General features: G+C 40.6%; 1 protein-coding gene across 4 annotated transcripts in view; it reads right to left on the minus strand.

The window, feature by feature from the left end:
• Nucleotides 1-21,318, minus strand: part of SYT1 (synaptotagmin 1) — a 335,884-nt gene that overhangs the window by 34,718 nt on the left and 279,848 nt on the right. For all 4 annotated transcript variants that reach the window (XM_083463109.1, XM_083463106.1, XM_083463108.1 and 1 more), the window contains exon 8: nt 18,069-18,186. In XM_083463109.1, coding sequence (XP_083319235.1) covers nt 18,069-18,186 — 118 coding nt within the window. The remainder of the gene's footprint in view (nt 1-18,068; nt 18,187-21,318) is intronic.

Genomic DNA, 21,318 nt, shown 5'->3' on the forward strand with positions numbered 1-21,318 from the left:
GAAAGTCACAGATCAGAGAGAGACAAACAGAAAAGTTGGGAAGTGTTAGAAGAATGGGGGGGGGGGGACTGTGGCAGGGCAGCCAGATGACACATTGTCACTGGAAAGTATTTCTGATCCCCCTTCTCCTAGAACGTGGCGTTCATTAAGAGTACAGGAACAAAGGACTCAAAAACATTTGACCACAAGTGGCCACCATAAGGGAAGATGCTGTTGTTAGGAAGGAGGGAGGAGCAGTTCAGTTTTGAGCAATGCCATTGTTGAGGCTTGTTTGCATTCTTTTGCCTCTCACTATTAGGATTGAATAAATAAAACTCATTTAAAAAGAACTCTACCTTGTTTTCTTTGCTCTTGCTGCAACTGGGGGAGAAGCAAGGCTTTCCCGAAGCCTTGACAGAGCCTTGACGTTATCTGACCAAGGTGAGAAGTTTTACATTTCTATTTAAATTAGAGCCATCGTTTTAAAATTTGTATATATACAGATAAAATAGCATGTGATTTTTTATGCAAACTGTATCTTCTCTTTGGCCCTCTGCTTTTTGGTGATGAGTTTCCTCTTTTTGTGGGGTGTGTAAGAGGCTATCCTACATGCTTGGAGCTGGACCTTCCCAACTAGATCTATTTCACATACAGTGAAGAGAGGCTATCAAAATTGCAGAATGGCTGGTTGAGGTTAAGGACTGGTAGACATGTAGGGGCTCGTGGGGGAATGTAAATATTTTAGGCAGAGAGTGGTGAGATCCTCCTCTGACAGTGTTCACGTAGTCTACATGGTCCACAAGGAATTTTATTTCAACCCACAACCATGCACTGCCTGTTGGCCGTGCTCTGTGCTGATGTACCATCTTGTATTCTTGCTTTTAGAAATGGCCTCAAAACTCAGAAGTAGCAAAATAAGTCATTATGTGACTAAACTTCACTGCTTCCCTTTTAATGAGATCGTTCGTTTTTACTTCAATGCATTATATTGGCAGGCACCACAGAAAGCTAAAAATAATATAAAAATGTAGGTGCCTGTTCAGGCCTCTTATTTTGGAACAATGAAAATAGCAAACAAACATCACTTAGTATTTATATTGCGATATTCCTAAATCTTCAAAGCATCTCCTGCACATTATCCAAAATTCATACTTGGCTTCATCCTTATATTACCTTCCTATATGCTAGGAGAAAGCAATACTTTTTTTATTGAATCCATACTGAAAGAAATTATAAGCAGCTATATCTACTGAGGAAAATTGGGATTGGGTGGAGAATAAAAATAAAGAAAAATAACTTCTGAAAATATTTTCAAGCCTTTTCCTTTTCATCAACAGATTAATAGGCTACCACTGCTGTGATTTCCATAAAGTGCATTTTTCTAACCATTGGTGGAGAGCTTGATAACAGATTGATACTGATTACTAAGCCCTTGGAGAGGAAGCTCAGAAATCATTATAAAACACTATAATTAGGTGATGATTTTATCAGTGTTCATGTCACCAGTGCCAAAGAAGAAACCACTTTTCAGCAAGCCAATTCCATCATAAGGCTTACGAAGATATAAATGCAAAAGCTTCTCATTGTCTGAGGCTCCTTTACCATGGCAACTTAAAAATCAGTGGCTTCCAAGTGATTTTAAGCTTAACCACCCTTCCTAACCCTTGAACTGCAGACTACATATTTCAGCCAAGGATATTAAAAAGGTGTATGCATCATGTCCATGTACGTCCAAACCATTTACCCTACAGGAACAAGCAATTATCTCAGGTCTCATCTGGGGCAGACATCACTATATCAGAATTCCCTATTCAAATCCTTCATGAATTTACACTGCACAGTGCCTGGATATACAAGGAACTATAAAGAGGCTTCTCACATGACAATGAGGCTGTTTTTGAAGGGGGCTGGATTTTTTGTGTAGTCTTCCATACAATGACAGACACAATCCTCTCATCATGAGGACTATCTGATAAGAACCATCTAATTCAATAGCAACCTGAAGCAGTCTCAGCTACAGAGGTGCCAAAAAGTTTATGAACACATTTCCCAGGTAACTCAAATGAATGCCTGTATCTCAGCATTCTTAAACCATTTTTAAACTGATCACTCAAAGAATACTCCCTTTTACTTCAGTGGGCTAACACTGGAGCTGGTATGATTGAAAGTGTCCACTCGACAGTACATGGTGGATGTATTCATGCAGACTGTTTAAGAGGACTATTCCGCCTTCAGTGATGAACTTTGACAAATGCTTCAGGGAAGGACAGAGTACACATTTAGGGAGAGGCGCAAAATGCATTTCAGAGTGCTATGCTATGAAATAGATTTAATGCCCTGAAGCAGAGAAACTAAGACTACGACTACAGAATTTTGGTTTTTTTAATCCTTATGATTGTACCACTAGGTGCTGTGCCCGATTCTTAGGGAACTCATTTCTGTAATTGGCAGCAATGTAAGTAATGTTAAATGACCTTGGTATTTCTCCTGTTGTGGGATGGAAAAGATCATTTTGCCCTTGTTACAACTGGACTGAATCCAGTTATTATTCAACTTCTCCAGATCTGCAGCAAGCTGATAATATCCCCTCTTCAACGACCTCCCACTGTGTGCTCATTGAATATAGATTGTTCAAGACATCCTTAAAACACTTAGGTAGATCAGTTGAGACACTTGCCAGAGTATTGTGAGAGCTTTATGGTATTAAAAATGCTGTCTGCTTTTTTTTTTTTTTAACGTATATGGGTTTGATCTTGCCCCATGCAGTATTGTAATGTGGGTTGTTTTAAAATTGGAGGCATCATATGCTAATGACTGTTACATTATTTAATGGATTAGCCCTTGACACTGTATTTGAAAGGTTAATTATAAGTTGCTCTTCCCTTTTCATGCTTAAAATTCCTTTCCTTTCAGATTAATGGCATGTTGTCATTATCTGGTGAGCAAGAGTGAAGAAAAAGTAGTACACTGTTGCCTTCCTTCTAACTAAGGAAAAACTAAAACAATTCATCAGGCAAACAAAGACCTCATACAAGTTCAGATATAGGCCTTTCCCTTGTTTACATAACAAGGCTTTACAACATTCACTATCACACAGAAACACGTCTTTTCATTAACATACCAGACACAATACTTTCCTCCAATCCTACACAAAGCTGCAATGGAAAAGCTCCTGTGATATTTTCATGCTGCAGAAAACCCTTGATTTATGTGGGGCTTATATTCTGGGGATCATACCTAAAGCCAAAATCACATATAGTCAAAATACATTGGGTACAATGGCGGGTGAGATTGCTGAAGTCTTTCCCCCCAGATGCCCACTCCTTTTCTACCCTCTTTTTATTTTATTTTTAAAATGGTTTGCCAACTGCGTAAAGCTGAATGCTCACAAGTTAAATGCAAGTGCAGTAGTACCTTGGGTTACAGATGCTTCAGCTTACAGACGCTTCAGCTTACAGACTCCGCTAACCCAGAAATAGTACCTCGGGTTAAGAACTTTGCTTCAGAATGAGAACAGAAATTGTGCGGCGTTAGTGGGAGGCCCCATTAGCTAAAGTGGTACCTCAGGTTAAGAACAGTTTCAGGTTAAGAACCGACCTCCAGAATGAATTAAGTTCTTAACCCGAGGTACCACTGTAAGTTGTATGCTCACTGTACTACCATCAGGTATGTTGGCAAAAAAATTCTGAAAACATATTTTAAAATAATCCTGATGCAGCTTAGGTTTAAAAGAAATGAAACATTAAGAGTGCCACTAGGCTATGGAAAGTGAAAGAAAGCTTGACTAGACAGTACTTCAAGTTTTGGAAAGTATGATTAGATCACATCATCATTGCTTTCAGTAACTATGTTGTTGATACATATTTAGGTCCTCTAGAAATAATTTGAAATGTCACTTGCATTAATTATAAGAATAATGTATGTTGTGATAGTGATCATATGATAATTATGGTCTAGCAAAGTGCATCTTAATACCTATTTTATTTTAATACAGTATATTTGATCTTATGTTGCACATTGCCTGGGGATATAACTTTTTTTTTTAATGAACAAAGTACTGAGAGCATATATAACATTACTGCCAGCTGTTTTCAAATAAGAACTGGTATCCATTGTGGCTAAATTATAAATTGCCCCTTAATTAATTTCTCTTCCTTAGGTGGGCTTTAATTACTGGTTTAATGACTGGGTCCTTCTCTATGTAAAAAAAGTAAAGCAAAACATAAAATAAAAATAACGTAAGGAACCAAGAGTTAAAGACCACATTGACAGGGAACAGGTTAAAAAGAGGGCAATTTATGATTCATCCACCGAAGATGCTAAACAAGAAGCAAACCATGTGCAGCAGCTGCAAGAAGGAAACTTTCCCTCAAAGTTACAGAGGATCTTTTGTTGAATGGGACTTCCTAGTAAATATTATCTTGTACGTGCTGATGGGAACTGGAGGCCAAAATAGTGTTTATATTAAATGCAGTATAGCAGCACTCATTTAATTCCAGCTAACTGCAAAAAGAAATGCTTCAGCAGCACTAAAGGGTCCTACTGTGGAAGGAGGCCACTGTAAATTACTTTTGTTCTTAGCATTTTACTTTCCCTAGTGATGCAATCTGGCTGAGAACCATCCGCTTAGTTTGCAATAATGACTACAATTAAAAGACATGCCACTTCAAGTAATAGGAAATCAGCTAGCCCAAAGATGATTAAAGATAAAAAAGAGGACCCTGCGCAGCAGGCTGCATAAATCAAGGTGCAGATATCTTATTTTAAAAAGTGTAATTCGTAACCTCAAAGGGACATGCATTATTTTCAGGTAAGGAAAGGAAATATGATTTTAAAATTTCAGTAACACTGAATATAATATATATATGAACATATACTGAACATGTGTAAAATCAGTGAAGATACAACATACAAAGGTCACTGGATAATTTCATGATGTTGTCAACTGTTTTGATAATCTGCCCAGCTCAGGACTTTTATACAAAGGAAAAGGCAACTGCAAGAATAAATTTCATTTGGTGTCAAGACATAATGGGTCTTGAACCATTAAACTGAGGCATGGCATGTGAAGAGTCAGCCTGTGGACCACCATCCAGCTGTGGTCCAAAGGAAACTGCAGGGAGTCCAGCAATGAGGACTCTTTAGCCACACTGAGTCAAATGGTACTTTCATTCTGACTGTGGTGGCCTGGCTAGTCTGAGCAAGGAGTAGCAACTGGGAGAGTGCCATTGCACACAGTGAAAACAGGATGCTGTACTAGATGGGCATTTAGCTTGATCCATAAGGACCCTTCTTAAGCTACTCTCTGTTGGTTGCCAGAACAGTGGTGACTGGTCCCCTTGTGACTGGAAGGCCAGAAGGCAGGGAGACCAAGTGGAGCCAGAGGCAATGACAAACAGGGCTATTCCCTGATTGTTTGCAAGGAAGAAGGCAGGAAGGTGGAGGCTGGCTGAGGGCAGACTGAGGTTGGTGGGGCAGTTTTCCATTTGCCCTAATGGCCCAGCTTCTACTGTGCAGGAAGCCTGCTTTGTGTTCCTCTGCCCTCAACTACTTGTTATGTATTAAGATTAGTTGCAGTTCTCACTCAGGGCCACCAGTATGTAAATGAAGGATTGAAAACTGTCTCTCCTGATTGGTTAGCTAGTTGTAAGTTGTTACTGTTTCAAGTTACTTAGTATTATATAAAGCAGCCAGCTAGGCTGCCGTCAGTCTGATTCCAGGAGAAGTTCTAACTGCTGTAATAAAGACATGTGAATCCAACAGAGCTGTGTCCTTCATCCATCTTTTCCACTATTCCACAGTACTCAAGACTTGAATATGACACGGTGGTCTTGGAGGCAGAAATTCAGGCCTGGTTTCTCTTTTAGGAACAATAGTATTGTTGAGAAGATATCTTCATTAAAGAGAAGTCTCCAGCAGCCTTATCCCAACGAACCCAGACCTGGGCAAGTGTCCTGGAATGTCTCCTCACTTGGAAAATTGGGGTGAGCATCTATGAAGCCTCTGAACGCCCCCACCCACAGTCCTTTTTGGTCATGAAGTGGTGAGAGCAATTCCCTTTGTCTCCCTTGAAAGGTACAAATAGCTGAGGGAGCAAGATCTTCCTTTATAGCTCTATGTGCTTCTCAAGGGTCAAATTAATTCTGCTGGATCTGATATGTAAACATATCCCTTGGGAAAGCAAATAGTGTGCATATGGTCTCTCTCTCTCTCTCTCTCTCTCTCTCTCTCTCTCTCTGTGTGTGTGTGTGTGTGTGTGAGTGATTTAGGGGAGAAAGAGAGAAGCAGCCAGAGAAGATGGGGCCTACAGTAGTTGCTCAAGAAACAAAATATGCCCATGGGCCTAAAAACATTAGCAACCCCTAAACTAGATAGATGCTAAACTCTCTCGTTTCAATGGCAATGTATGCAAAAGCCACACAATGCCTTTAGATGGCAGCAGTACACACAGGCTTCTCCTAGTTTAGATCGGCTCACCTTTGCCTTGTTGCATAGTACTCCTGGAAATAAACAACTTCCAACAAGCGTACAATGCACACACTGACATCCTATTTGGAATGCCTGATTGCTGCAATTTAAAACAAAACAATTCCCTTGGGCTTTTCACATTTAGAAGCAGATTTCATGGATATTTAACTCAATTTCAGAAGTATAATTGAACTAACAATCTGTTCTCTCAGACAGGATGTCCCCTGCCTGATATTATGCAGGCCTGGACAGATGCCAAAGCAGATTTAAATTTACCTCAAAGAATGCCCGACTTTCTCCCCCTAAAAATTAGCTAAGTGTGTGTATGTGTGCAAACACTGTTTGTGGTTGGTTTGCCTCTCTGTAAGCACATCCTTATGCAAACAGAAACAAGACAGGAATGCACAGGTGTCTTTTAGTCTGAAGCAAAACACAACCTACCACTGTTTTATAAAATCTGTTCATGGCTTACATCACCAGGGAAAGGAACACAGATTCATTAGGACCAACAGACAGCTCTCCCATGTCTTGCCCTATCAGCCCTTTTGCATTTTTGTCATGACAGCATGCATTGCTAGTTAGGAATGAATACCTGCATGCATCATTAGATCTTCTCAATCCAGGTGAGTGCTAGACAACTGGGAGACAAGGAACATAGGCTGCTATCCTATATACCTTTTTCAGTTTGAGGGATGCATCCTTTTCTGGATCACCTTCGAGTGGTGGGCAGGGCCAGAGGGAAAAAGTGGATAGAGCAATGGTAGATGCAGTACAGTAGGCCAGCTTTATTTAATCTATAAATAATATATTTGTATACTGTAATTTCATTTAAAAACATCAAAAGTGGTGTAAACGATTATATATATAACTACATCAAAATGAAAAACCCAGATAAGTAGCTAAGCATTTAAAAAAAAGAATTATTTTCTCAATTGTCTGCATAAACCTGGCAGCATACAAACATTTTCAGCAAACGTCAATACAGATCTCTGTTGGAAAAGCATTCCACAGGACTTGGCTGGTGACACTGAAGGCTCTGTTTCTTGTTGACATTGGGGTGACAACCGGCGATGATCCCACAGATGATCACATTTCTACACAAGTCCCTTAATATGCATTATTAGAGTTCGTGGACAAGTTCCAGCAAGGCAAAAATACTTCAAGAAGCTGTGAAGCACAGCCAGTAAGAGGCCTGACCTCGGGAGAGTCCCAAGGGCCAGACAGAAATCCTTGGAGAGCCACAACTGGAGATGGGGCCTAAGTTTCCTCACCCTTTGAATATAGGATAGCACTATGTTATGTTTCCTGTCTAGTACTTACATATACAGTGATACCCTGGGTTATGAATGCTGTGGGCTGCACGTTTTTGGGTTGTGGACCGTGCCGAACCTGGAAGTACTGGGATGGGTTACTTCCAGGTTTCGGTGCTTGCGCATGTGTAGAAGCGCAAAATGATGTCACGCGCATGCACAGAAGCGCCGAATTGCATCATGCGCGTGTGCAAACGCAGAGCTACGGGTTGCGAACATGCCTCACGCACGGATCACGTTCGCAACCTGAGGGATGACTGTACACACATATATGAGACCAAGTCTCATTGAACTCAGTAGGCCTTCTGAGTTGGCATGCAAGGGACTGGAGTGATAACGTTTGAGAGGAGAACGGGAGGATTAGCAATTTTTATGCCAGGAAAAGATGGCAAATCCTTAAAAATGTAATTACTCTATATTCAGTTCTGTGCTTCTGCTTAATCCAGCAGATTCCACGAAGAGAGGTTTGACAGCAAGTTCAGGTGTTTTAAACCTCAGGTCTCTTAACGAATTTTGTATCAGGCTGCTGTGAAGCCTGGGCAGATCATTATTAATTATAGTAGGGATTTGCCATGACAAAAATACCCGACCTGAGAGATGAAAGACAATTTCTGAACTATAAATGCAAAAGAAAAAAAAGAAAAGAAAAGCAGTTTGGTGTAGTGCCAAGAGTGTTGGACTTTGGAGACCTGGGTTCAGATTTCTGCAAGCTAAATCTATTGTGTCTCCGTATTGTGTCTCAGTATTGAGGCTTTAGCAGTTGGCTTATAGATTGGGAAGGGCACAATGAAATGGTTTGAAAAATTTTGAGGGTGACAAGAGGGCTTTTTTTTCAGTTGGAGCTCACCAGAGCTCAGCTACAACACCTCTTAGGAGGGCACCATGTCCATCCTAAGAGAATAAGACAGAAGTTCATGATGCGCTCTGGCACCTGTTTTTCTGGCAAAATACCACTAACAATAGTGATGGTAACAGAAATAGTTAAACAACAACAACAACAAACCATATAAACTGGTTTAGGAAGTGGTTGAGGGCAGGACATACTGAGCCCAATGAAGCCAATGAATACCTTAGACTTTAGCAATTCATTTAAAATAAGAACCAGCTCAAACTTTTGTGAAATTCAATATGCTTGAATTGGTGCTTGCATTGTTTCGTTAAGATTTTTTTTTGGGGGGGGGCGTTATGGGTTTGTTTTGTTTTTATTATGTACTTTGTATTTGTATTTTTATGCTGTGAACTTAGGGTGGCCATATATTGAAGAGAAAAAAGAGGACAACCTGAGCTGCTGCCAGCCTGAGCTGGGGAAAGAGGGGTGCATGGAGCTGCCACCCCACCGCCACACCCGTGCACCTCTTTCCCCAGCTCGGGCTGGCAGCAGCCATGGCGTGCAGAGCAGCCTGAGCACAAAAAACCCGGACATTTTCTTTACAACGTAAAAATCCGCCCAGATAGGCATGTTGGTCCCCAAAAGAGGGCACGTCTGGGGGTTTCCCTGGATGTATGGCAGGCGTATGTGAACTGCCCTGACATTTTTGAATGAAGGGTGGTATACAAATTTAATAAATAAATGAAATAAAAGTTAGTGAGAATAATAATAATAATAATAACAATAACAACAATAATAATAACCCTGACTTTATCAAACCAGGAGACTCAAGGTCAGTTTTGTTATTGGCAGTGGATGGAAGCAAAAATCTAAAATTGCTTAGCCTGAATCCTGCAGCTGGGTTAGGCAAAATTGTGATTGTTTGGGTCCAACAAAGGAGATAGGTTCCTGCTTGCTAGCACACCAGGCAGAGGCTGCATGCAGACTGCATTGGATTTCAAGCTTTGCCTGATACAAGTTATATAACCTTCTAATATGGCTTTAGCAAATCATATTAAATATAGCTGGATATCACCGGAAAGTTTTGACCATAAATATTTTGATTTGAGGAGTGTGGGAGATGTAGCTCTTTGTAAATCACCGGGTGGCTCTGCAGAATGAAAGGAATTCCTGCAGAGAACCTTGAACAGAATATTCATCACAGCTTAGAAGAAAGACATCATAATAAACACAAAGCAGGAGAAATACCTCTTTCTTTCTCTTCAAAAGGCAACATTATTAGAAAGGCAATGCATCAAGACAAGGCTTTCTCTCCATTCAGCACCTACTGGGGGTGGGAACACATCCTGCTATTAAAATATGACATTTTTTGTGCAGTTGTTTTTGTGAAGTGCCTGGACAATTAGTGAGGAAGGATTGCTCAGCTCTTAAGGTAAGGCTGGCTGAGGCTAAATTTGCATTTGACTGGGGCAGCTGCATCCTATTCTCCCTTCCAGAAAAAAAAACAATGTTTTCCATGCCTTATTGCAGGGAAGGAGCACCACAGAGATGAAACAGTCTTCCTTTGATCCAATAGGTTTTTCAAATGACAGTAATGCACTAGAACACCAGAGCTTCTTATCCGTGCTTTTTATTAATTTCATAAAAAAGTAATGCAGGTTTTCCCAGAGGTTTGTAGGAACACCTGAGTTTATAAAACACTTGCAATGCTGTAAAAATAAAATAAAATAAAATGCATGCACCTTGAAAGTCTTAAACATCTATCTGTTTAAGCCACAACTTAAGCCTTGACCAGACCTAGACTTTCAAAGCAGCTCTATCAGTCTTTGGTGGTGCTCGTCCGTATTTCAGTTTATATGTGTTATTTCCCCCCACACAGAATCATGTTTCCAAAACAAGAAATAAACACATTTTTCAATGGGTATCTGAAGTGCAGCAGCTTCCTGTATTATTAAAAATAAATTAATCCTGCTGATGAGCCTACGTGCTACTCTGACAGATTGCCCCAAGTGCAGCAAACGCTGGCTGCCGTAATTGGGAGCCTGTAGTATTTAGAAATTTGTTTCACTGCTGCTCCTGTCGTGATGGCAATTTATTATTATTATTTATCATCCAGAGTGAAAAGTATAACCCATATCCTCATTCTTGTAAAATAGCTAATTATTATTTGCATCTTACAGATACAAGGAACCAAGTGCCGAGAGATATTCCTGTGCATCATTATGATTTCAGAATTGCACCTAGAGGGGAAGGATCGAAAGCTCAGCCCTATACTGTACTCTGCACCACAGAGGCACCAGGGCATACTGGCCCTTCTCCATGAGCCCTAGGGTAGGTTACTACAATTCTAAACAGACAAATTACAACGCGAGTGTCCAAATGGGTGTGTCTGTGTCGAAGGCCAGGATAGAGAGGTGCATCTTCAGGCTCATCCAGACTATATGTTTGTCCTTCTGCTTTCCACTGGGAAACTGGATGAGCGCCCAATCTTTACTGCTGAATTGACACAAATGCCAATCAGGTTTTCCACAGATGGGCATTTGCTCCAATTCAGCGCTAAAGAGTGGGTTTTCCTGGGGAAAATGGTAGGGTAAACAGGAAGTCTCTTGAACCCATGCCTAGAAAACCGCTTGGAGCCATGCTTTCTACGAACAGGACAAATCCTTTGGCATACAACAAAAACTACATAATGAAGGTGCCAGATCCCCACCATCACCTTTGGGGAGGGAATTCTGCAACTTGTGGGCTACTCCAGAGAATGGCCTCTTGAAGTCTTGCCACCCCTCAAACCTAGAGGGCAGTAGAACTACCAAGAGTGTCACCTCTCTCCATCTTAACACCTGAGAAGTGTCTGAAGGGAAGGTGATGGTCTTTCAAATATTTGGGGCCTAAGTTGTTTAGGGCTGTAAACATTAATGTGAGCATCTTGTACTGGATCTGAAAACGAACAAGCAATCAATGCAGGTGTTTTAAAACAGGGGCAATGTGAATTCTAATTCTAATTGGAAGCCCAGCCAATAATCTTGGACCAGTTTGAGGTATCAGAGTAGTCCTCAAGGGCAGCCTGATGGTACATTACATTTCAGCCTGGCAGCCACAAGACTACAGTGGCCAAATCATCTCTGTCCAAAGGTGAACCAGCTGGTGAACCAAGTGAGAGGTGTATTTTTGCTTGCATCTCTGTAAGCATGAAAAAATGCTAAGGAATATCACTCATTTGAAGGCTAAGCCTTTATTCCTATGTGCACATTTGGAAAACAAAGTGGGACTCATGTAAACAGGTAGGGATTTGAGAGCAATTGAAGTGGCATGTTTCAAGTGTCCTGAACTTTTCAGAAGCAGGTGATAGCTAGTGGTCAGAACACTATGGAATGGAATGCAAATATTCATCCTCCTTTGGTTGATAGAATCATAAATATTCATAGGCTGAGAACTGTTGCCCTTCGGGCAATAACTCAACTACTGTTGTTATGTATAGAATCCAGCACCCCATTAACACAGTTAGTAGTAAAGAAATTTCAAGATAGGCCCACCACTTGATGAGGAAGGTGATTGTGTATATTGTATTTATTTAAAGTATTTCAATGCTGCTCTTCAGTCAAAAAAATAAAAATACCACTAGAGTGGTTTACAACAATTACTAATGGGACAGTTCTTGTCCTCCTTACAATCTAAGAGGCACAAAAGGAAAAGTGATTGGGAGGAGGAAGAAAACAAACTCAGGTGCTGTTTCTCAGTTCCAAATATCTTATATTATTTTTAACACAGAGGATGAAGCAAGCTTCCTTTAGCTGTCCCTTCTGGTCCCCTCTTTGTCCTGTAGCAGCCCACGTGCTCTCCTGACACTGTGAGTTTCTGCAGCTTACCTGGCTGGGCAGAACCATTGGAAGTTTGAGGCTGCATGAACACACCTCTGGAAGCAATTCAGCCAGTGTGTCTATGTGCCCTAACCTCATCACTGTCCCATCCTATCCCTGGCCAGGTAAGTGGCAGTAATGCCAGCAATGGGAGAAAGGCTCTACCCAACCACATGGTACTGCCCTTGCCATGATGTTCTTCTCTCTTGGAAACTGGAGGAGCAGCCTCCCAGTGGTCCTTGGTCCCCTGGCTGATGGTAGAGAACAGTGTGTGCAGCATATCTGTTTGAGTAGTGTACAAGTATATCATTGGGCATGGATGCTTCCTTCTCTATAGGACCACTCTTAGTACAGTGCATCTGATTGTGGATACATTGCAGGAAAGCAACTCGAAATTGTTTGGTAAAGCTGCTAGTGCTGCATTTTCATTTTAAATTAGTACAGTTGAATATGTAACCACCAGTGTGATGCTGTTTGCTTATTACTCATATAATTCTGTAATGAAACTCAAGCTTTGCTCATAATGCTTATTGGGATTTTCTTCCAGCAAGGTTGTTGGCAAGGTCAGACCACTTGCAGTATATTTCTCTTATTATATTAAATTCATGATGGCTGTCTTTTTAGGGTTTTTTGTGTTTTAATGAAGTTATTAAAATAGAAGGTCTTGCATAATTCATGAGCATTCACATCTCTTTAAAAGTTCTGCCTCTATAAACAAATTTTTGCCTTCTTCTGTAAGCCTTTTTGAATGTGAATAGCATGTTTAAAATAGATTTCTAATTGCAGAAAACTGTAGTTTCATTTCAAATGCAACAAAATTTGATCACTCAGGAGAGCCTTCTTTGCTGTGCGGATAAGAAAGGGCACAAAAATTTGAACACCTTTCCCTGACAAAATAAATAGAAGAAATGATAGGAAGACTAAGTCCTCTTGGAATCTGTTTGAGGCCCCACTTCTCTATTTGTTTTGGTTCTGTCCTTCACTTTCTTGCCTTGAATGATCTGCAGCACACAGAAAAGTCAAGAAGGCAGAATCTGGGACGTAGTCTAAAGATTAGACAGGCAATCTATATAGTCACTCTTCAAGACATGGGAAGAGTAGGGCAGGTCTCTGGGAAAGTCAGAGCAAGTCCTCAAAGGATCAGGGAGGATGACAGATAGATCTGGACTATAATGAAGTTGTAATTTGAGAAGATCCACAAGAGGATGAAGTTTCCAATTTCCACAATATATCTTTTAACTGGGTTGAAGAAATGGCTGTTCCTATCTCGGACCAGCTATCATCATGTGGCACATGGAGGACATAAATGATGCCTGTTTCCTAGAGGCCATGATTTGAGATCCTTTGACATTCCTATGCTCCTATGGAATTTTAGCACATATTTAGTTACACATGAATATTTAGAACAAATGTTTGCTATGTCCTACTCTCTCTGTAGCTGGCTGCTCTAGCAAACTCACTTCATCTTTCATATCAGACATAATGCACATTGACTGTTGGATTACATTAGCTAACTGGGTCCAGATGTTTAGGTTAATTAAAGATTAAACAGGTAATAATTAAAATTATTTATTTCCAAAGGGACACTTTTGCTTGTAGAGGTAATTTCACCGGCACTAGTAAATAGCTGTTTTCATCATTCAAGAAGCTAAGGTTGATTGGTTTTTCCTTTCAAGACAGGTCTATTTGGGTTTCTGCCTGATGTAATAATTAAACGTAAGATGTAAGATCTGAGCATTTCATGCTAAAATGGGTCAATCTGGACCTGTTGCAAAGACTCTAATGAACATAATGACTGGTCTGTTGTCAACACCAGGTGAGTAGTACATAATATTAAATGCCTATAATTTGAGTTTAGTTAGTTATTAAGAATAAAGAACAAGTTGAGCTGCAGTTTTTCCAACAATGACACCTAAACTGCAAGAATATCTAGACTTGGAAGTTTACAGAAAACATAACCTTCAAGTAATAAGAAGAAATCAGTAAGTCCAGCAGAACTGGGCTTGTAGTATTTTAAATGGCCTTTTGGCCAAGTCATCAAAAATACAGAGATGGTATTATTCCCCGTGGCTTCTTTGTTGTTGTTGCAACAACTTAGATGAACAAGGACTATCCAGCGTAGACTGACTGTGTTGTAATGCTGGCTCCCCAAGCTGGCACTCTCCAGATGTTTGGAACTGCAGCTTCCATCAAACCCAGCAAGCACAGGCTGTTCAAATTTCCTAGCAATATTGTCTATTTTTTGTGAACTACAGGATGTTTGTGTGGTAAACCAACCTACCATGAACTTTGGTTTTGTACAATAAACAAGTCATGAATCTAATCATATTTGCAAAATATGTGGCATAAAAAACTGCTATCATATGATTCTCACCCAGAGATTTTTTTTAATCAGTTGTTGTCAGTTGTTTATTGCCCGTTTTTAAATATTTCACAAATGCTGATTCCACTAATTTTGTGGAGGAATAGGATACCTTGGGCAATATGGGGAAAGACAGGCTCTCAATACTGACCCGTTGACATCTTCCAAGAAATTCCAGCTAAAACGTTAACAACTCAAAATATTATATTAATCAGACTCTGTTCTAAGAAGGAATGAAAACTTGAGATTAGCTACAGCATGTGCTCAAGTGAAGCTCATTACATCTGCTTTTGTTTTCAGAACAGAGGGTATTTCAGGTCCAACCCTACTTTACATTCAGCATATAAAGATGCAACGATGAATAAAGATATCTCTTCGCAATCAGGAAGTGTTTTCTATGGAGATGTAGTCAGAACGGTTAGGTATTGTGTACTCATCTGCTGTGCTGACACTACCCAGTACAGTGGTACCTCGGGTTAAGTACTTAATTCATTCCGGAGGTCTGTTCTTAACCTGAAACTGTTCTCCTGCTCACCACAGCCGGGTCAGAAATGACCCAACAATGGAGCTGCTGCAGCCGAGTGCGCCTCGCCATGGCTGAGGAGTGCTGCTCTCTACCACCAGGTCAGAAGAGCTGCCGCCGCCGGGCGTGAGGTGTGCCTCCCACTCACCTGCCATTTTGTCACCCCCCTCAGTCATGACACCCGGGGTGGGCTGCACCCCCTTCCTACGCCTCTGGTTGAACATTTCTACTTGATGAATTTGATATGAGTTGGGGGAATGATGGGGTGGCAGGATGGGCTGTTGTGGTGATATCGCCCCTTTAAGACTGGTTTATGAGAATGGGTTAAAACCTCGGAAATAATGAGCTTGCATACCGCTGTATAGTGTTAAGGCTTCAAGGCTGGTGTCACAAGGTAATTGGGTAGAAGAGGTGAATGCTCATGGTCTAAGTTCCCATAAATCCTGTATTGGTGGGAGCTCTCGGCAGCCAGCTAGCCAAGCCGAAGTTAGCGTCTATTTGGGCTTTTGACAGCATCTTGTTCTGTTGCTCAGCCTACTGAGATTTAAGTGTATTTATATTCATTAGCTGAATAAGTTAGTGTTTGTTGTTTTGTTACCTTCTGAGCTATTTTAATCTGTGTAATTATTTGGAGTTTATCACTCTTGTAGAGTTCTGTTTTAGTAAAGTCTGTGTATTATTTTATGAAAGTTGGTCTAGTCTGAGTTCCTGAACCCTTTAATTTTGACCACACTTTTCAGAGCAAGTGTCATCCACCACAGCTGTTCATAGATATTCAAGAGAATTATGGTTATTTGATAAGGCAGTTCCATTTCCAACCATACTTTCACAGTCTCATATTTTTCCATTGTTTTACCTTTTAATGAGGAACTTTTCAAACATTCCACCTCCTCTACATGCATAAACAGCACTTTGCATTCCCCCCACTCAATAATGGGCTCCTCTGGTGACAGTAAGTGTTGCCAATTGTGTGGGAAACTGAATCCCCCACCTCCACACTGATGTACAATGTTTTCTGCTGGAAAAGTGAAAAGCAATTTTGGTTTCAAGGGGAAAGGGGAAAAAATAGCAGTGGGAGAAGAATTATTGGGCTGATGACAAATTCTGCCATTCTTACTTCCACCCACCAAGTAATATCCATGAATATTTCAGAGATTGCAGTTGCCTCATGTGTATCTACTCAGATGACCTCCGAATTGGACTTTTTCAGACAAAGTTTGTGATCTCTGAAAAGATACTGATGTGCAGCTGGGGGTAAGGATAGCTTTGAAAAGCAACTCAGGGGTACAACTAGGGAAGGCGGTAGATATGAAGTGAGTCCTTTTGTTCTAATATCCAAACTGGTAACTTGTGCACCTGCCATACAATGACATATGTTTCTTTTAAAAAGCACAGAGGATGTGCAAGTTCCCACTTGTGAAGCAGGAAAAAGAGAGACAAACTCACATGCTTCCACTATCCCCCGATTCTGTGTCACATCTGAAAGCATCTTTAGGCACTTACCTGGAGAATTACTCATGTTTGGCCAGTGCTTCTGCTTCAGCAACTAATGGAAGGAATTTCCTCCTTTCCAATTATACCGTGGTCACTTTCTGCTAGGTCACTTTGGGATAACAGGGGACTTGATTAAAGGAGGAGGCAAGGAAGGGTTTAATTGGTAGCACACAGGGCAGTTTAATTGGAGACCACAGGAAAGGAGTCCAATAGACCGGGAGCTACTCGCATTTCCAGAATCTCACCAAAAATGCATCTAAAAATTGCTTTCTCCATATGTATATATACTCCCACGTTAGTACAAAGAGAACCTGAAGCTCTACAACAAGCCACTAAAAAACCGATTGTCTCAAATACACTAGCACTATTCAATGCTAGCTCTCCCTATATATAAAAAGAGATAGATAGATGAATAATATGCCCAGCTATGGAAAGTGCAAGTGATTTCTGGGCATATACTGTACATCTCTGCCACCCAAGCATGAGATATGCAAATCACCCCTTACCATGTTAATTCTATGTGAGTTAAGCTTCCCATGTTATATTTCTGCACATGAAGCAAATGTCAAGTGTACCTGTTAAGTACACAGTGTCTGAAACATGGGGAAATGATTCTCACTTTAGATTCTGGATCTTGCAGAGATTCAGCTTCTGCTTGGAGAATATTATGTTGTCTGAAAAAAGCTATGTACTCGTTCAGCAAAAGCAGAGATAGCTGTGCTTTTTTTCATTTCTACAACCCTGGGTTCATCACAGCAACGACTCTCAAGAATTTATTTGCATTATTTATAATTACTGACAACAAGTCATTATAAATAGTAAGTTGTGATAGGGATAGGTAAGGGAATAGGTAATAAAGGCACACAAGTGACCTGCATAGCCACCAATATTCAAAACCACGGCATGGATGCAGCTCCTGGTTTTGATGAGGCAACTTCCAGACTGTCAGCATGTTGTGGGTAAGATTCATTCGCGTACTGGAAAATCAAGTCGCCGAGTTTAGTGGATCCAATGCTGTTGTGCAACAAACCTGCTTCAGAGGAGCCTGGACTTGATGCAGCATCATATGACCTCCCCACAAACAAATCGGGATGAATGCTCAACAAACGTGTCATCTGGAAGCCATCTCAATGTAAATGTAATGCCTGCATACGAGCAACCATCTTCATTTTTTAATGGTGAGAAACTGTTACTGGACAGCAATGTTAGCACAGCCGCTGTGGTATGCTTCCTGCCATCAGCTTACCTGATAAGCCGCCCACGTCCATCTTCTTCAGATTCTTTGCTTCTAAGATGACAACAGTCAGCTTGCCGGCAGTAGGCACATAGCGGAGAGAGAAGCAGATGTCACCTAGCTTCTCTTGCTGCAAGAAGGAGCAAGGAGAACTGTCATTTATATACCCCTTTAAAAAGTTTACGCCAGGAACTTTGTTTTAAACCACAGCTTTTAATATTCAGTTTCAACTATTTCTTGTCAAGCTATTTAACAGCCAGAGAAAGGAGCCCAATATTTTACTTGCTAAGAAATAGCAAGGAGCCAATTTATACATTACCTTTTGCCTGCTTATGAAAAATATGGAATGACTCACATATGCAAGCAACCTCAACCCCCTAGAATGTAACATATGAATTGGCTCCAGTAACAAAGTTCTGTGCCGCAGTTTGACACCAGGCCTTTCACAGGTATCTTTTAACTCAATGGACACAATACTGAGGACACTCGGTCCTATTAACAAGGAGATTGAATTCTTTAACCTAAGACTGGATCCCATAAATTGTGATGGCACACAGGCTTGCTAATGTTCAGGCCATTTGCATAGTTTTTCATGTAGCTCAATAATATCATGGTGTATTTTTTTTTAAAGCCATACATGAGTGTTTGACATTCCTAACTAGTTTTTCTTCACCCACTTTTTAATCATTTTAAACAGTTAGGCTCCTTTAGAGTTGCAAACAGTCTTATTCTTCCCTACCCTTCACCAGCAGATCCCAGGTTACTACAATTTAAAACTCAGCATTAGAAACAGCTAAACACATTACAGACACAGGAACAGGGTGGTCCTGAAACATACTTCTCAGCATATTTCGGTTTAATCATTTACTTGTGTTTGATCTTGTATTATATTATGTGAACTGCCCTGCGATCTCTTGATGAAAGGTGGTATAGAAATTTAATAAATAACATAAAAAAATTAAAATCCAACAGACATCACGGGGGGGGGGGAGGGGAATACAATAACAAATAAGGGTGGTTCCTTCACTCTTGGACTGACCCCAAAAAGACAATCTCTTTTGTTGTCTCCCCTTTGGGATTGGTCCACAAATGCAGTTTTCTCCTTTTCTAGGAGCACTCATTGAAGCCAGGTGTTGCTTCTATTGCTGAATTGTAGACTGGATTTTGCTGCAGATGGAAAGTTACCTCCTCAGCTGGTGAAGGCAGCTAGGAGCCAAAGGTTTGGTGGCAACCAACCTGGTCAACATTACAGCATGCACACATATAAATCCCATGGCAATTTCTTGCAGAAAAGGACAGATGTTAGCTTTCAAAATGGCAGGAGGTGTTACGATGCATTTCAAATTTGTACTTTCCCAAATTGTGCCTGTAACGTTAGCTCACAGTTTGCTGTTGAAAATTATTAGATAGCCCTTCAGGACGGATACTGGATTAGCTGTGGGGTGTGAGAGCAATCTGAACACTATTAGTTTTGCTGTCAGAAAAACAGCGGACTGTGCTCATTCTCATAATGCATTGTGATAAAAGACTATTTGCAAGAGGCATTTTGCCTTTCATATATTAAGCAGGCAGCACAAGTGTTTCTGGAAGAGACACAATGGTATCTACAAGATGTCATCAATGGTTGGAAGTGCTTAGTTTTGTTCAGAACTCAACAACGTTTCACAGAAGACCCTGTAGCTACAATCAGTGGTGCTGTATTGGTAAAGGCCTTCCTAAAAATAGTGCAGCTCCGTAGCACATAGAAAGGTTGAGCTGCAGTTACAAATTACAGAAGCTTTGTATTAAATGCAAAGATGAATATAGCCAAGCTTGAAGATACAAGGAGAATGTAAGCAGAGGAACACATGCTGTTCAGTAATGATCATTAAGAATATTAGGCTGGCTGTCTTCTAAGATCTATGCACAATGCTAACTGGAGAATCAGGCTTCGCTAAACACTCTAATTAGGCATTTCAGGCTTCCCAGATCTTATTTGACAGGCAGCTCTCCTTATGGTGTTCAGTTTAATTCCACAGTTATTTTGAGGGATATGATAATAAACTTTGAAGAAAGCCTTTCATTCGCCGGGAAGACTATCAACATCAAGGAGCCTGTGTAAACATAAATACCCCCAATTTCTTAACCATAGTTAAGGGTTTACAAGCTGGTTCCACATATGCACCCTCAAATAGCACCTTCCTTCTGCCATGCCATTTTCACCACACACCATAATAATAATAATAATAATAATAATAATAATAATAATAATAATAATAGTTGTACCCCAACCATCGGACTGGGCTGCCCCAGCCACTCTGGGTAGCTTTCAACACATATAAAAACATAATAAAATGTCAAGTTTCAAAACTTTCCTGATACAGGGCTGCCTTCATGTGTCTTCTGAAGGTTATAGAATTGCTTATCTCCTTGACATTTAATGGGAGGGTGTTTCACAGGGTGGGTGCCACTACCGAGAAGGCCCTCTGCTTGGTTCCCTGTAGCTTCACTTCTCACAGTGAGGGAACTCCCAGAAGTTTTACTTCAACACCGATCTTAATCTTAATAACAATTAATAGTACTAGCCAGACTTTGCTATAAAGCAGGATTTGGTTATTAAGTCAATCTTGGTTCACAGTAACCAGGTTAAGATTATCAGCTGAAATGAGCAATCTTTTGGCAGTCAAAATGATAATGCATATCCTTTAGTGTACCTCCGGCACCCCACACTCCCATATTACTGTAATTCTCTCTGCTTTCCTTAGTTATGGCATTCTAATATCCATCATCTGGGCAACCACTTTACTGTCTTGCATACAGCGTCCTTTAGGGCACAATTCCAACCCAGTATCTGGAGCACTCAATGTACGTTTCACTCAGTTCTACTGTATTTTATCAGCTAGCTTCAAAGAAGGTCTGAGTTCACACTACAAAGCACCAGTAAGCTATCTGCAGGCCACAGCTTGCAACCCTTTTCAAGTCAAAGGCAAAGCTCCCATGCTCTTTGAAAAGCCCACACACACTGAAGTACACAATATCTATCATCTATTGATCCATCCATCCATCCATCCATTGATAGATAAGCAGATATTAGTAGAAACCTGTCCTACGTCTTCCACAAATACATCCAGAATTTCAAAGATGTTCCTCTGGGATGCGTTTATATCTTCCAATTTTGAGTGCTAGCATGTGACATGCTGTACTTAAAAAGAACAGAAAAGAAAACCCTAGCTAGAGGTGTAGTTTTGTAAGATAATTGCAAATCCCTGCCAGGCTAAGAGGT

This window comes from Podarcis liolepis (genome assembly GCF_965112155.1).
Source record: "Podarcis liolepis genome assembly, chromosome: 10".
NCBI classification, from domain to species: Eukaryota; Metazoa; Chordata; class Lepidosauria; order Squamata; family Lacertidae; genus Podarcis; species Podarcis liolepis.